The sequence below is a fragment of the Rutilus rutilus genome (assembly GCF_951802725.1).
Source record: "Rutilus rutilus genome assembly, chromosome: 21".
NCBI lineage: Eukaryota > Metazoa > Chordata > Actinopteri > Cypriniformes > Leuciscidae > Rutilus > Rutilus rutilus.
Genome location: NC_140226.1, coordinates 33,276,234 through 33,291,825, shown reverse-complemented (window position 1 = coordinate 33,291,825; position 15,592 = coordinate 33,276,234). Strand labels below are relative to the sequence as shown.

The 15,592-nt window shown below is 38.5% G+C and overlaps 3 protein-coding genes across 6 annotated transcripts in view; 1 reads left to right on the top strand and 2 right to left on the bottom strand.

Moving 5' to 3' along the window:
- plcb2 (phospholipase C, beta 2) overlaps positions 1–702 on the bottom strand; it is a 48,578-nt gene extending 47,876 nt beyond the window's left edge. Inside the window, exon 1 of the mRNA XM_084393171.1 lies at positions 630–702. The gene's annotated coding sequence lies outside the window, so the exon portion shown is untranslated. The remainder of the gene's footprint in view (positions 1–629) is intronic.
- A 43-nt stretch (positions 703–745) lies between these two features.
- LOC311280756 (putative transmembrane protein INAFM2) lies at positions 746–2,246 on the top strand. The gene has a single exon (XM_084393173.1). The coding sequence runs from the start codon at positions 1,125–1,127 to the stop codon at positions 1,665–1,667; it is 543 nt and encodes a 180-aa protein (XP_084249299.1). The 5' UTR covers positions 746–1,124; the 3' UTR covers positions 1,668–2,246.
- An 8,748-nt stretch (positions 2,247–10,994) lies between these two features.
- Positions 10,995–15,592, bottom strand: part of ccdc9b (coiled-coil domain containing 9B) — a 34,825-nt gene continuing 30,227 nt past the window's right edge. For all 4 annotated transcript variants that reach the window (XM_084392494.1, XM_084392495.1, XM_084392493.1 and 1 more), the window contains 3 exons: positions 14,580–15,123; positions 12,209–12,291; positions 10,995–11,906 (listed from right to left, as the gene is read on the bottom strand). In XM_084392494.1, coding sequence (XP_084248620.1) covers positions 11,880–11,906; positions 12,209–12,291; positions 14,580–15,123 — 654 coding nt within the window. In that variant the 3' untranslated portion in view covers positions 10,995–11,879. The remainder of the gene's footprint in view (positions 11,907–12,208; positions 12,292–14,579; positions 15,124–15,592) is intronic.

Sequence of the window (15,592 nt, the reverse complement as noted above, 5' to 3'; positions counted from 1 at the left end):
CTTATTTTTACAGCCATCTTTGATCATATTTACCAAGGTTGCAAAAAATTCTGAACACAACTGTATGCATATATATATATATATATATATATATACACATATATATGTATATGTATGCATACAGTTGTGTTCAGAATTTTTTTCACACACACATATTACACATCACACACACACATATTATATACAAACTTTTATGTTAGATGCGATTAATCGATCTGACAGCACTAATAGAACACTACATTTAATATAGAAATTTCAATATATGTTCTAATTTATATGAAAAATATTGCATCTTTATGTAATTTAATTATGACTGTATTTCTTATTGTAATTTTACATTAATGCATTTAGGTTGATACAGTTAAAATATTAAATTATATTTTTGATATAATATTTGTATAATACAGGCTAATATTGTCTAAAACCAGTTACCTGAAAATGTTACATTCAAGCGCGCGCGCGCGCACACACACACACACACACACACACACACATATATATATATATAATGTATAATTAGTAACATCAGTATTATTAATTACATTATATAATGTAAATTAGACAGACCTGTTAAGCATTATATAATATATTTTTAGTGCATTATGATGAAAGTTATTATAAAGTGTTACCAGATCTTGAAGTGATGATCATCATGTTCATGTGTTTTCTCTCTTCAGTCTCCGCTGGTCCTTTAAGAGTCTCCTCCTCCTCCTCCTCCTCCTCATCCTCCTCTCCTGTATTTTTAGCTGATGAAGCCTCTTCTTCTTCAGTTGAATAACACACTCATACAGTATGATCCGTCTCATAATTTCCAAGCCTCTCTAATCCATCCCATGATATTTTGATCAGAAACATCTCTGTCTTTGGGGGGAAAGCTGCAGTGGATGCTGGAAAACACCAGAAGCATCATCATCATCATCATCAGCAGCAGCAGCATCAACATCCACATCGAGGTGCAACATGATCCTGATGGATTTCTGAGACATTTCAAGCGCCATGGACGAAACTCAATCGATTTAACAGCAACTGACGGGTTTTAAAGGGTCTGATCCTCAAGAGCCTTCAAGACGGACGGGATCGTGGAGCATCGAGGAAAAAACCGGGTCAATCGGGACAGAGACTACATGCCCAACATGGAGAGGGGCAAACCTGCCACTTACACGGGCGACAAGAAGGCAAAGATGGCTGCAAAAACCAATAAGAAGTGGGTAAGACTGGCCACCGTGTTCGCTTATGTGTTATCCGTGTCTCTGGCTGCGATCATCCTGGCCATTTACTACAGTCTCATATGGAAACCCGCCGGAAGCGCGAACAATGCAAAACCCAACTCTACAGCCAGTAACAGCAACAACTCCGCGATCATCAGCGGGACGCAGAGCAACAGCAGCGCGATCGTGGATCCGATCCATTTAAACACCACCGGCTCCAACCGGACAGCAAGGTCGCTTTCCAAAAGTGCGCAGTCCCAGTCCGGGGATTTCTACAGATACACCATGCCCACAGAGAGCTCAGAAGCTGCAGGAACACAGTCTTCCCGGAGAGATCACCTCCAGACCCACGCCGGCGGAGACGCGCACCCGGACGCGCGCAGGGACGAGGACGGGCTTGGAGGGCGAACACAAACTCAGTTAGTGTCTGATACGGATAACAAGCACAAAAAGAACTAAGAGAAGCCTTGGGACTTGAGATGTTGGACAGGAGGACGCTGGAGCGCGGACTGACTGTCGGACACACACGCTTATAGCAGAGGCTAACTACGATCAAAATATAATCTGTCCTTTTCGTTTCGCCTTAATACTCGGCATCTCCTTGGTGGACGTTTGCAGTGTAATGGGCTTTAACTTTATATCCTCGGAGCGTATAGTCCAACAATCACCGGCTGGCCTGTCATTCAGCTGTGTAGGAATCATTCATCCGAGCCGGAGACTGTCCATCGCGCGCAATGCCTTGATTTGAACAGCCATGTTTATGGGGTCGGGAAGGGTTCAAGCTTTTAAAATAACAACACTAAAAGCTTGCATGAATTACCTTTTAACCAATTAATAAGGATTCGTATGTTTAGAGGAACCTGTGTCGATGCTCAGGTATGTGCAAATAATATCCATGTAAATGTACTGTTTAGAAATGTACATAACATGCTCTGGAAACATTTCGCATCACTCGATCATTTTTACAGCAAATAATGTATACCATAGGTGTAGAATACATCACCATAATGGTAAATAAACTCCCTTGTAAAAGTACAAACACTCATTTCCTTCGTTATAGATTGGATGAGGGGTTCACGTGCACTTCTGTTGGGCAAACCTGGGCAGCACATCAATCATTTTCACAAGATTATAACACTCATAATCAAATGAGCACACTGTTTAATCCTGGATTAACCTGTAATCAGATATTAAAATCAATGTGTTTTGTTGAACTTTGAGCAGATTAGGCCAGGACTAGTGTGTATGCATGATTCATATTCATAATAGAGAATTTACTGGTTGTATTCAGGTCAAAAGCAACACGCTCTAGTGTCTTCTGGCCTCGTAGTGACCCACACACAAAGTCCCATCCGTCTGTTTATCATCGGTCTCTAACACTTGTGCTTGTTCAGAGTCTCATCCATTGATCTATGCATGTTTAGTAGAGCTTCTTCCTCTCTCTACTGTCAAGGCTTATCGATTGTCTTACAGTTCTGGAGTCAAAAGCAGGGATTACACAATCCTGCTCTATTTTCAGCGGCGGCTCCATGACCTGTTACAGCACATGCTGGAAAATATCTGTGCAACTGGAACACCAAACCACATTAATACATGCGCATCTTCTGGAAAAACACCTGCACAAATGAGAAAACTATAAGCACCACAGTAAGATGTTGCTCTGCGGCTGCTAGGAGTGTGTTTACAGCAGTTCCCTTGAGGAAAAGCATCACTTTTAGAAATCATATTACAGGAATAATATATGCTTAAGTGCGAACTGAATGTAATGTTTTCGGACACTTAATTGCATGTTATTTGCAATTAAATGAAAATGTATTATAGTTTAAATTTATATTAAATGCAATTATTTGAACTTGAAAAGTGCTTTTTGACATACTTAAGTACATCTTTATATGCAATTTCAGAATTACTAACATTGTCTTAAAGTTTACTCCTTCAAGCGTTTATGGTAAACTAATATATACTTTTACGTAATTTCTATTAAAACTTGTATGTCATGTATTTAAATATAGTTACAATTACATGCTTGTAATGAAGTCGCAATTAAAAACCTTTAAATGTAATTTTGAAAAACACTACGTGTGCTTTAGTATTAAAGTTAGCACATCAAAATAAGCGTACTTCTTTAAAGCATGACAAAACAATGATTTTAAATGTACATTAAAGTAAAACTTTTAAAAGTGAACAGTTATGAAAGTGAACTCTCTTTAAGTACACTTTTATTTCATTATTGGTGGTATTAATGAAACTGCAAGTAGAGTTTTTGGTAACACGTTATTTTGAGGTGACATAGTTACGTTACTATACATGTAGTTACTATAGTAATAACAGTAAATTAGCAGCTGTTTCCTGTAAACAAGATGTTTTGGACTTTCTTTGATTCGTCCTGTGACTGAAGACAATTGATTCAGCAGCTGTGGGAACAAATCAATGTTGACTTGACTAGTTAAAATGTCAGTTTTTAGTGTGCAAACCCCCTTGAGATCCAATTATTAGACTTGTTTACCAAATCAGTCCTCACTAGAACTGCTGATAGTCATGTGATGAAACCTCCAGCACTATTGAAGTCGAGTGTGTGCGTAAAACAGGTGAAAAAATCCCTCAGACAGACGATGAGCCACATCTAGAGATCAGATGATTTTCCAAATGTCATTTTTACTTGAGAACACCCTAGCAACCATATAGCATCATTGACAGTGTGTTTTGCATGGACAATCACCATGCATTTCCTTAAAAAATGTACAATTTTAATATTTCTTGAAAGTCTTAATCAAAATAACAATTTTTTTATTAGATTTCAAATGTGCATGTTACTCAAAAAGAAGCACATATGCATATTATCAATTGAAATGTTTCATACAAGTACGAATACAAACCAAAGATTTAACGGCATGCATGCAAGTTAAATCAGTGGTTCTCAAACCGATGTTCAATGCAAATAACTAAACACAACTAACCTTAAAATCATGTATAGCTGCTTAGCCAAATAAACCATATCTTTTATTGATGCCAAAAGTCATGTTTCCAGTCAAATTCTATGATATTTTCTAATACAAAATGAACCCAATGTTTGTAGTCTGCTAAATCTTCTCATGTTCTTTGTGCATTCATAATGTTATTAATATTGCATATTTAGCTCAATCAGTTCATGCCACTATTAATAATCCTCCAGTTTGATTTTAAGGACATTTTAGGTACTTTTGTATGATGAACAATGTAGTGTTTGGTCTGCATCCCGAAGCAAAATCCTCCGAGAACCAGTCAAAGCTTGTGTTTGAGAGAAAGTGGAGGATTATGTTAAAGATGCTCATAATGGGCTTTTCAATGATCATCAGTCAGAACGGACAGAAATGCATTATTAATCAAGCCGAGAGACAAGTGTTGCTGAAGAGTGCTGTAACCCAGCCCATCCATTACTGATCCTCATTTCCCATCAGCGCTCGGGACCGGCTTCATCACGCCGTCTGAGTTCACAGCTGCAGGTGCACATGATATAATCTAATGTGTGCCGAGAGACCTGGGAGCCATTTTCCACCGCACTGCAGCATGAGCACTGCCAGGAGACGAGGAAAGACTCCGGCAGGACCGGGCCAAATCAACACTTATTTCTGGCACTGGAACTAAGTGGATTTTGCGAGGCTTTCTGTCCCATTTCTAGAATAACTGGTGGGATAAGCACCACGGCCTCTTTGTAGGGCTGAAAAGTCTTGGTTTTACTATAAAAAGCTCTGCAATTGTCCATAATGATAGTGTCTGTGCTGAAACCCTCGGTAAGATAAAACAGCGTAAATGAAGTTCGAATTTTGAGAGAAATCTTTAGCCTGGAAATCCAGACCCAAATCTGAAAGATTAATGGTCTGGCGTCGACTAATGAAACTCGGCCAGCTCGAGGCACCAAGCATGCGTTTGAAAATCTCACTGCACGCAATTGGGTAACACTACGACCAATCACAACAAGTTATCGCTTAGCTACCAGCGGAGCTAACTGGTAGATTAGACTCTTGCCGTATCCGGTCGGCAAAACAGCAAAACCGTCCTTCTTGCAAAGGAAGGATTCGAGCACCGTCTTCTGTTCCTCTTTTAGATAAAAAGCCAAGTCTAACTCGTTCATTGTAGCGGCCAAAGCCGTTTCAAACAACTGGTGTTCATCCATAGCCATCTTGCAATGTTTACTAATGACTTCGATGTCACAGCGCTGTCGTCATCTCGCCTCTGGCCCGCCTATATCAGATAACCCGATGTGATTGGTGCAGCTCGGATACAAGGGCATATTTAATGAGCATCATTACTCAACACCAGAGTAACTCGCTGAGCAAATTCAACTTGTGCTCTCGCGAGAACTCTGGATTTCCAGGGTAAGAAATCTTATTCAAATCCTGGCAATTTCCAGAAAAGTTGGGAGATTTTGTAAAAATGCAATAAAATCTGTGATTTTTTTTATTCTCTTGAACCTTTATTTAACTGACAAACATACAAAGAAAGATTTCCAATGTTGATCACCATAATTGCACTGTAAATATAAACCAATTTTGACGGCTGCAACACACTTTTTATTCGTTTTGGGAATTGAGGATATTGAGGAAGTTTGCAAGTGGAATTTTTGCCCAATCTCGCCTGATTTAAGACATCTGCACAACAGTGCGTGGGCATCATTGTCTGATTGTCCTTTTCATTGATGGGCTGTACATTTACAATTGGAGACAGATCTGGACTGGAGTGTAAAATGACTAAGAAACAACTCTGTTGTAGCACGTGCAGAATGAGGCCTGGCATTGTCTTGCTTCCCAGGAAAGATGTCATCAAATGGCACTGTATGTCTCTGTACAATCCAAATATGTTTTCATGGATTCCTCTGAACACAGCACACATTTCCACTGTGTTTTGGAAGTATAGCTTTCTCCTTGCGTAACAGAGGTTCAATTTGCATTTCTTGATGCAGTGTCAGACTGTTAAAGTCCCCCTGTAGTCAATAATTGTATCCATTAAAACTCATCTTTGGTCACCAAAAGGACATATTTAAGCATTTTGTACTTGAAAAAAATGTCTTCATGCCTTAAAATATCTTGAATGTAACTCGACACCCTTGCCTCATTTAGTATTCGCGGTTCTATGAATATGCAAATGAGCCCCGCCTCCACTCACTCACTCAGCTCAGAGATCCACTGGTTGACGATCACACGTTGATCTGATTGGTTACAAGGTAGTTTGTGACGTCAGAAACACCAGCGATTTCAAAGCGTGTTTTTGAGACTGTCTTTGCAGTTTTAAGGAGGAAATACTCAGCAATGGTGTCGACTTATGAATTTACACATGGTTTGTCTCAAAGCATATTAAAAACATACAATTTTTTATTTTCACCACAGGGGGACTTTAAGTGTCAACGGTTTTCTCAAAGTACTCCTGAGCGCATGTGGCTGTAATTAACACAGTAGCATTATGGTTTCTCATGCAATGACGTCTTTCACATTCAACAGAGGCTTAACGCCTTTCCCTTCATGCACTGAGATTTCTCTGGATTCCCTGATTTTTTTCACAATAGTATGTATGATAGATGGCTAAATTCTTTGCAATCTTTTATTGAGAAGTGTGATTTTTAAGCTGTTAAGACTATTCCCTCATGAAAATTTTCCCATCTTTTACCCAATCATGATACCCTCACCTTTTACCAATTCACCTGCTTACTGTGGATGGTTTCAGAACAGTTTAACTTGAATACATGTGAAATGCATTAGTGATGTTTACACCAAGAATCAGTGCTAGTGATGTAATTGAGCTTCCGTTGCCTTTATATTGCCTACATCAATGCTCACTGGGTGATGTTTCACTCTCGTTTAAGGCACTTGCATATTTCTCTAGACACGAGTATAACATTTGACCAAACACAAGAAGATTCAGCTACCTTCATCTAACATCCAAATCATCACCATGAGTCATGAGTCATGTGACCGGTCCCCGAGGATGATGCCGTCCCCGAGCATGCCTGCTGGAAAAGGGTAATTAAAAGAGTAACAGAAGACAAAGCCGTGTTTGAAGAGAACAGGGAGTGATTTCCAGAGCAACCGGCCGATGGGAGGCTTTTAAAAAATAATAAGACACTAATCCCAAAAGATCCTCTATTAAACAGAACGCAGAGGTCTGAGGCAGCGCCGCACGTTCAAAACAACACAACATATTATTGAATTTTTTTTGGTATCTTACACAAATGTAATTTCCAGCGGAGTGAGTTATTTTAATTCTACTGTCAGTAACTCTCCACGGCAATGATTGCTTTAGCACGTGAAAATATGCCTGAGTAAATCGACTTGCATCAAAATAATTATCAAATGTGATAAGCTACGCTCCCTTTAATGGATCAGGTGAGAGAAGCAGGTCAAAACAACGAAAGGCTGGAAAATAATAATAATAATAATAAAAGCTGCAAGCAGCATTTATCGGGGTTCAAGCATTTACATTTATGCATTTGGCAGACGCTTTTATCCAAAGCGACTTACATTGCATTCAAGGTACACATTTTTTACATTTTTATCAGTTCTTAATTTAAGCATTTAAGGCCTTTAAAGCCTTTAAGCACAAAAGCATCAAAAGTTATTAAGTTTTATTTAGCAAGCATGTAACCACTGACATAATAGATGGAAAAGACCATTTACAGCCAAAACAGGCAATGTACCATAGGAAATATATGGTTTTAAAGCTTTTTAACAGTTATAGCGCCACCTATGGTCCGATCTGCATGAAACTCTGCGTGCGTCTTCACCATGTTATGACACATATGCTCATCAATTTGTGTGAAGTTCTGAGTTTTCCTTTAGGATTTATAGGCTTTTGAGTGTATTTTGCCACGCCCCTTTTCTAAATGACCCTGTTACAGCCAGCCAAATGCAAAAGTTCAACTTTTTTTTGAGTCCAGAGAATTGTCCTAGACTGGTGTGGTTCCGATCGGGCGAAAAACCAGGGACTAGTTCGCAAAAGTAGGTTTCGGACAAAATTCGACATAGCGGAAAATTTTACCTGCCTAAATCGAAATTGGCCATTTTGTCCGCCTTGAGCCAGGGATCACAGTGCTGTAAGACACTTGAGTCTAGGACAAATGGTCCAAGAGTTATGAGCGATGTTGTACTTTTGGTTGCTGTAGCGCCACCTATGGGCCAATCGGGGTCATACTCTGATAGGTTATCCCCAAACTGAGGCCTACCATCTGGCCAGGTTTCAAGTCTCTAGGCCTTACGGTTTGGCCTGCACGATGGGTTTTACGAATCCTTACAATTACAATAGGGCAGTGGTTCCCAATTCGTCCTCGGGACCCCTTGCTCTGCACATTTTGTAGGTCTCTCTTATCTGACACACTCAGTTCAGTTCATGGAGTCTCTCCTAATGAGCTGATGATCTGGTTCAGGTGTGTTAAATAAGGGAGACATACAAAATGTGCAGAGCAGTGGGTCCCGAGGACTGGAATTGGGAACCACTGCAATAGGGTTTCAGCATTTCATGCTTGAACCCCTAATAAGAATAATAATTAAAATAAGTGGATAGCTGGAAACAAGACAGCTTACCTGAAATAACTCCACAAAACGTAAGGAAGGAATTCGCATTAATTGATGGATTTAATGTGTTTCATTGAAAGTAATGTATATATACACACACACACTCACCAGCCACTTTATTAGGAACACCTTGCTAGTGTTGGTTTGGACCCCATTTTGCCTTCAGAACTGCCTTAATTCTTCGTGGCACAGATTCAACAAGGTGCTGGACACATTGCTCAGAGATAGTGGTCCATATTGACATGATAGTTGCTCCAGATTTGTCAGCTGCCTTTCCATGATGTTCCTCCACAACCCAAAGCTGCTGTATTGGATTGAGATCTAGTGACTGTGGAGGTCGTTTGACTTTAGTGAGTTCATTTGAGCTTTGTGACGCGTGTTATTCTCATCAGAAGATGGTCATGAAGGGATGGACATGGTCAGCTTGAATACTCAGGACGGCTGTGGTGTTTAAACGAGGCTCAAGTGGTACTAAGAGGGCCAGAGTGTGCCAAGAAAATATCCATTATACCATTGCACCTCCAGCAGCCTGAGCCGCTGAGACAAGGCTGGATGGATCCATGCTTTCATGGATTTTACGCCAAATTCTGACCCGACCATGAAAGTCGCAGCAGAAATCCGGACTCATCAGACCAGGCAATGCTTGTGCCATCTTATATGGTCCAGTCTGTGTGAATTGTAGCCTCAGTTTTCTATTGTGAGCTGACAGGAGCGTTCCCGGTGTGTTTTCTGCTGATGTAGCTCGTCTGCTTCAAGGTTTGACGTGTTCAGAGATGCTCTTCTGCACACCTCGGTTGAAACAAGTGGTTATTTGAGTTATTATTGCCTTTCTATCAGCTGAACCAGTCTGGTCGTTCTCCTCTGACCTCTGGCATCAACAAGGCATTTTCAGCCACAGAACTGTGAAAATCCCAGTAGATCAGCAGGTCCTGAAATACTCCCGTCTGGCACAAACAACCATGCCACGTACAAAGTCTCTTAAATCATCTGTCTTCCCCATTCTGATGCTCAGTTTGAACTTCAGCAGATCATCTTCACCATGTCTACATGCCTAAAGGCACTGAGTTGCTGTCATGTGATTGGATGATTAGACATTTGCATTAATGAAGTTGAACAGGTGTACCTAATAAAGTGGCCGGTGAGTCTCTCTCTCTCTCTCTCTCTATATATATATATGTATATATGACCCTAGATCACAAAACCAGTCACAAGTCGCACATGTTTATTTGAGGAAATAGCCAACAATACATTGTATGGGTCAAAATGAGATTTTTCTTTTATGCCAAAAATCATGAGGATATTCAGTAAAGATCATGTTCCATGAAGATATTTTGTAAATTTCCTACCATAAATATATAAAACATGTATTTTTGTGAGTGAATGCAGCACAACTGCCAACATAAATGAACAACTTTAAAGACGAATTTTCTCAATATTTCGATTTTTTTGCTCCCTCAGATTCCAGATGTTCAATAGTTGTGTCTCGACCAAATATTGTCAAATCCTAACAAACCACACATCAATGGAGAGCTTATTTATTCAGATTTCAGGTGATGTATATGGATGTAATTTAAAACAATTGACCCATGTGACTGGTTTTGTGGTCCAGGGTCACACACACACACACACATATACATATTACATATATATATATATATATATATATATGTGTGTGTATATATATATATATATATATATATATATATATATATATGTGTGTGTGTATATATATATATATATATATATATATATATATATATGTGTGTGTGTATATATATATATATGTATATATGTGTGTGTATATATATATATATATATATATATATATGTGTGTGTGTGTGTGTGTGAGAGAGAGAGTTCATGTGCGCAAGTAAAAGTTCCATTATATCCTTCTATGGTAAAACAGGACATGGACCAAAATAGAGGCTTTATCAACAGGGAATTAAAGAGAATTCAGTGTATTTTTAATGGACTGCAGTGCAAAATATGTTTATATGTATATAAACCTTATATCATTTAAGAACTTCTCTAACAAACACACACCACAAACACATTATTAATGTGAAACCCTAATATTGTGTCATTTGAATGTAATAAATGTCTTTCAATTTAATATCTAATATACCTTTTAAAGGTAGCTAAATAAAAAGGTGTGTTGCATGTATAATTTTTAGCATTTAACAACTAAATTAATTCACAACTGATGATTGTTATGGTTGAAAAAACAAACACTTTGAGCAGTGGAATCAGTGCAAGCATCGTAAAGTTTTTAATGCTTATTATTTTTTATTTAACATTCATTTCAAAACCAAATGAACACAAAATACTTAATGAAAGTGTCAGCAAAATATAAAAATCAAATCTTAGTCACGTCACGTGTTCTTCAAACGGTAACGTTTAAACACTGAAATGTTGTGAGGATGAACATCAGTTTGATGATAATTCATTGCCACATAAAGTACAACTATACCTGCTAAACTAACAAATATGTTCAGCTAGTAAACATTCTTGCAGTCTTTTGTAAAACAAAATAATTGAATCTGCAAGGACTGTAAACGTCCTTAATGTTGAATTAGACAATAAAACCAAACAAAAGGTTTTATTTCTGGTAACTTTTCAGATCATTCATACAAAATAAAGTGCTAATAAACATACTTGAACGATCCTTGTGAACTATCCACACAAAATCCCATGACACGTGTGCTTGTGAAGTAGATCAGCATCTGTCAGGTTTGATTTTCATTGACGTATATGAGTTCTGATGAAGATTGCTACTAGGTTAGTCAGTTAGTGTGCTGTATAAATGGGTTTGTTCTGCTAAACTTCATTAAGTTACACATTCAAGTTGTTTGTAGTGCTTTCAGACTAAAGCCCCACCAAACCACCCCAAAAAATTGGGTTTGGTGGATCAGATAACGGTTACCTGTGCGTTGAAGCATTAACAATCTACGAGAAGATAAACTAATCAGAACGTCACTTGCCAACCAGTGTTTTCAACGCTCAGCATCCAATAAATGACAAACGTTCCCAATTAAATATTCCAAACACAGAAGGTTAAAGAGTCACGTGAGCATGTTTTCGTTCTTCTGTTTTGGTTTTAGTGCATGAAGTTTCGCTCCATCATTTCCATCTAAACAACTTTCCCATTCTCTCTTGCCTGGAATAAAAACAGAGACATTTTATTTTTCCCCCCAAATCACGCAGCCCTAGTTTATTATAAAAGAGGCAGAAATAGAGTTTAGTGTTGCATTTAAACACTTTAAAGCGGATGTAAGTGTGCTCTTTTACTTCGCAGGTTGAATATGTGGCCTGGTTACATATATAGTGCTGCTTCCTAGGGTATTTCTGAAGCACTTCAGCTCGATAATGGAGTTTCAGTGGGCCGCTAAATCCTGTGAGGTGGGACACTTCAAATCTGCAAGTCAAATGAGGATTGATGCTTTAATGCAGCACACTCACCATATCAGCGCTGGTGTTGTGGTCGGGAAGAGCATCGCCCGGATCCAGATTCAGGACAGACAGACTCGAGTCCATCAGTTCTTCTGCAAGAGAGAGAGAGAGAAAACACACACACACATGATCTCAGTGAAAACACAAGGATGCACAACCTCCCAAAACCTGCTGTGCATCGCAATCATTTGAGTTTATAACAGTGCATTTGCGTCCGAGTTGGTTCCGGAAGTATTGTTTCCTGTTCATTTTTTCCATAGGGATTAAAAAAAAGTCTTTGTTAAAGCGTTATAAGTGACAATCGAATTAAAAACAAGTAAAAAAAAAAGTAAAAATTAAAGTTGATTATCTCTATAGAAAATATATATTTTAAGTTTAATATGTATATGGAAACATTAATGTTTTTGAAAGCTTGTTCTGCTCAACAAGGCTGCATTTCTTTGATCAAAAATACAGTAATATTGTGAAAAATAAATAAAATATTTTAATTGAGCATTAAATTGATAAAGCCATTTTCTGAAATTAATAAATATTACAAAAAAGTTATATTTATAATAAATGCTGTACTTTTGAGCTTTCTATTAATCAAAGAATCCTGATTAAAAAATCAGTTTCCATAAAAATATTGAGCAGCACAACGGTGTTTAACATGAATTATAATGAGAAATATTTCTTGAGCATCAAATCCTCATATTAGAGTGATTTCTGAAGGATCATGTGACACTGAAGACTGGAGTAATGATGCTGAAAATGCAGATTTGATCACAGGAATAAATGACATTTTACTATATATCCACATGGAAAACAGTTATTTAAAATTTTAATAAATGTTCTGTTTTTACTGTATTTTTGATCAAAGAAATGCAGCCTTAAGCCTTATTTATAATAGTCCTTTGCAACTGTTGTTTGTCAGACTGTACGAACATGATCATCGCTGTAAGCCATGTCACACTGAGTAAGATCTCAGTTGTCATTAATGTCGGACTGTAAAGACGTGTTAAAAACGGACGCACGCAAGAAAACTTGTCTTAAGTTTAACATCAATCAATGACACGTTCAGTGACAGTGAGTTGCGTTACACGCGGGATTGAAACGGTGGCTACAAAGAAATCTCTAATGTTAATTTTGGTCACAGTCTTGAAAAACGAAGTTAATTTGACGGTGGTCGTAGGAGATTCACTGCAGGACTCTGAGTCAAATCTGACACCGCCAGAATTTCGTCTGAGGTAAAATTTGATCACAACGGTCATCGGCTGTCGGTGAACATGTCAAACTAACGATGAAAGACTTCAGATTTTAGCCTATATGATCAGAGGATTCTTTTAGGACTTGCTAAATGTGTCTCAGACGGCCAAATCGCACAGTGTGCACCCGGCCTTAGAGAAATCAAGAAATCATTAAAAAACCTTAATGTTTCCAAAATTTTGACTTGTTTATACATTATCATTTATATACATTCATACAAATATATACATTATGTGAACAGATTTTGAAACACTAGGCATCATACACTTGCCGACTTTGTAAATAAACTGGGCATCAAACACTAAACGACTGACCCAGAGAGCAAAAAGTCGTCTATTAGACGTTGAAAATCTGAAAACTGGCACAGACTTTCAGCAACTACTGTTGACTCATCTAGACTGCAAATCTGAGCAAAGGTGGTGTAGTGTATTCCAGTGTTGGAGCAAGTTTCACACAGCCAGTAGGCGCGTTTCCATTACAGATTTGCGCCAAACTTTTGCGATTTTTTCTAAATGTCGACAAAAAACTATTGCGAAATGACGGCGTTTCCATTAACCGATGTTATGCGACTAAAACTTCATTTTTTCCTCTCGCAATAAGTAAAATCAGTCCAAAAACCATTGCAACGGACGTTGGTAGGTTTATGTACTATATCCCAGCTACTGCACTGGCCATTATTATTAATGGAAGGAGATGTATGTGTGTTTTCCAAGCATTAATGGTAAGGAACGACCCTTATTATACTTGTGAGTGGCTCATATGAGGAGTTTCTGGGTGTTTCTCCCTCAGATCTGCGTCGGGCTCTTGATTGTGGCATTTATTTGAGGTTTAGAATCCAGTATTCCTGTCATTCTTTTGTCTTTTATGAATTTAATAAAGAGCTCGGTCTCTTATTCTGTCCAAACACACCGCATCATCTACGTCAGGTGACTGTAAATGCACAAAAACTGTTTCCAGTGCGGTTTTGCGAAATATTTCGTTTTCGAATTGCCTGAAAAACCTCCTCATGCGAGCGGGAAAACTTTTTTGCGATCAGTGGGAGTTTTTGCGAAATTGACGTGTTTCCATTGGGCGTATTTTCAATTTCAATTTGCGCAATTTGAAGGGTAATGGAAACGCAGCTAGTGTTTCGTACCGTTTCCTCTAGAAGAGCAGCTCTTGCCGTGTTCAACGGGTTTGTTCTCGTCCGGTTCTGCTGATATACCAACATCTGCAGGTTTAGGACACGATGGTTCCGTCGCACTTCCTTCAGTGGCTGGATTCAGTTCTGAGAGTTTTTCCTGCTCCGGAGACGGAGGTTTTATCTCTTTCTGGATACATTCGTTGTCATCTTGTGCCGATGTTTGTTCGTCGTCTTCAACAGGGACGTTCGTGATCAGTGAGGCCGCTTGCAGAGCACTGGTCTCGGTTTCTGACTTGTTCTTGTCATGGTTCTCAGAAAAGCGGACCTTTTTCTCAGTGGCCTTCAGAGAAAGCGGCTCCGAATGAGCAATTTCTGTACAAACGCGTCCATTCTGGTCCGCCGTCCCATTGGAGGTCATGGCACTGATTGCTTTCATTGACTCTTCAGACTCACATGACTTTGTGTTTTCAATGTCAGTCTCTGGATTGACGCTCTCAGGAGCACAAAGACCGTCAAGCTCCTCTAAAAACTCCTGCAGACTGCTGTCTGGATAAACCTGGCAGAAATCAACCAACGAATACATGTATTAAAAAAGACATGAAATATTAAAATCTCTTTAACCTCAAAATTTCAAGAAAACAAAAACACCGATAATCGGTTTAACCGATATTTATGATAATGGTCTGTCTTGTGTGCAAATCTCAAAACACACACAAGATGACGCCATTTATTGGTGGATCCAATATTACAAAACCGATATTCAATGATGGAAAAATGCTTGAATATCGGTTTTGTAATTTGGGATCCACCGATAAATGGTGTCATCTTGTGGGTATTTTGTGATTTGCACACAAGACAGACCATTATCATAAATATTGGTTCTGGATATCGATTATCGGGCACATAAACATGCAAATAATATCCAGAAGTTAGCCCAAAAATCTAAATCAAAAGTCTGAAATAAAAAACAAATTGAAACTTAATATATTTAATTGTGAAATTATTTCCATAAAAATTAAGCACAT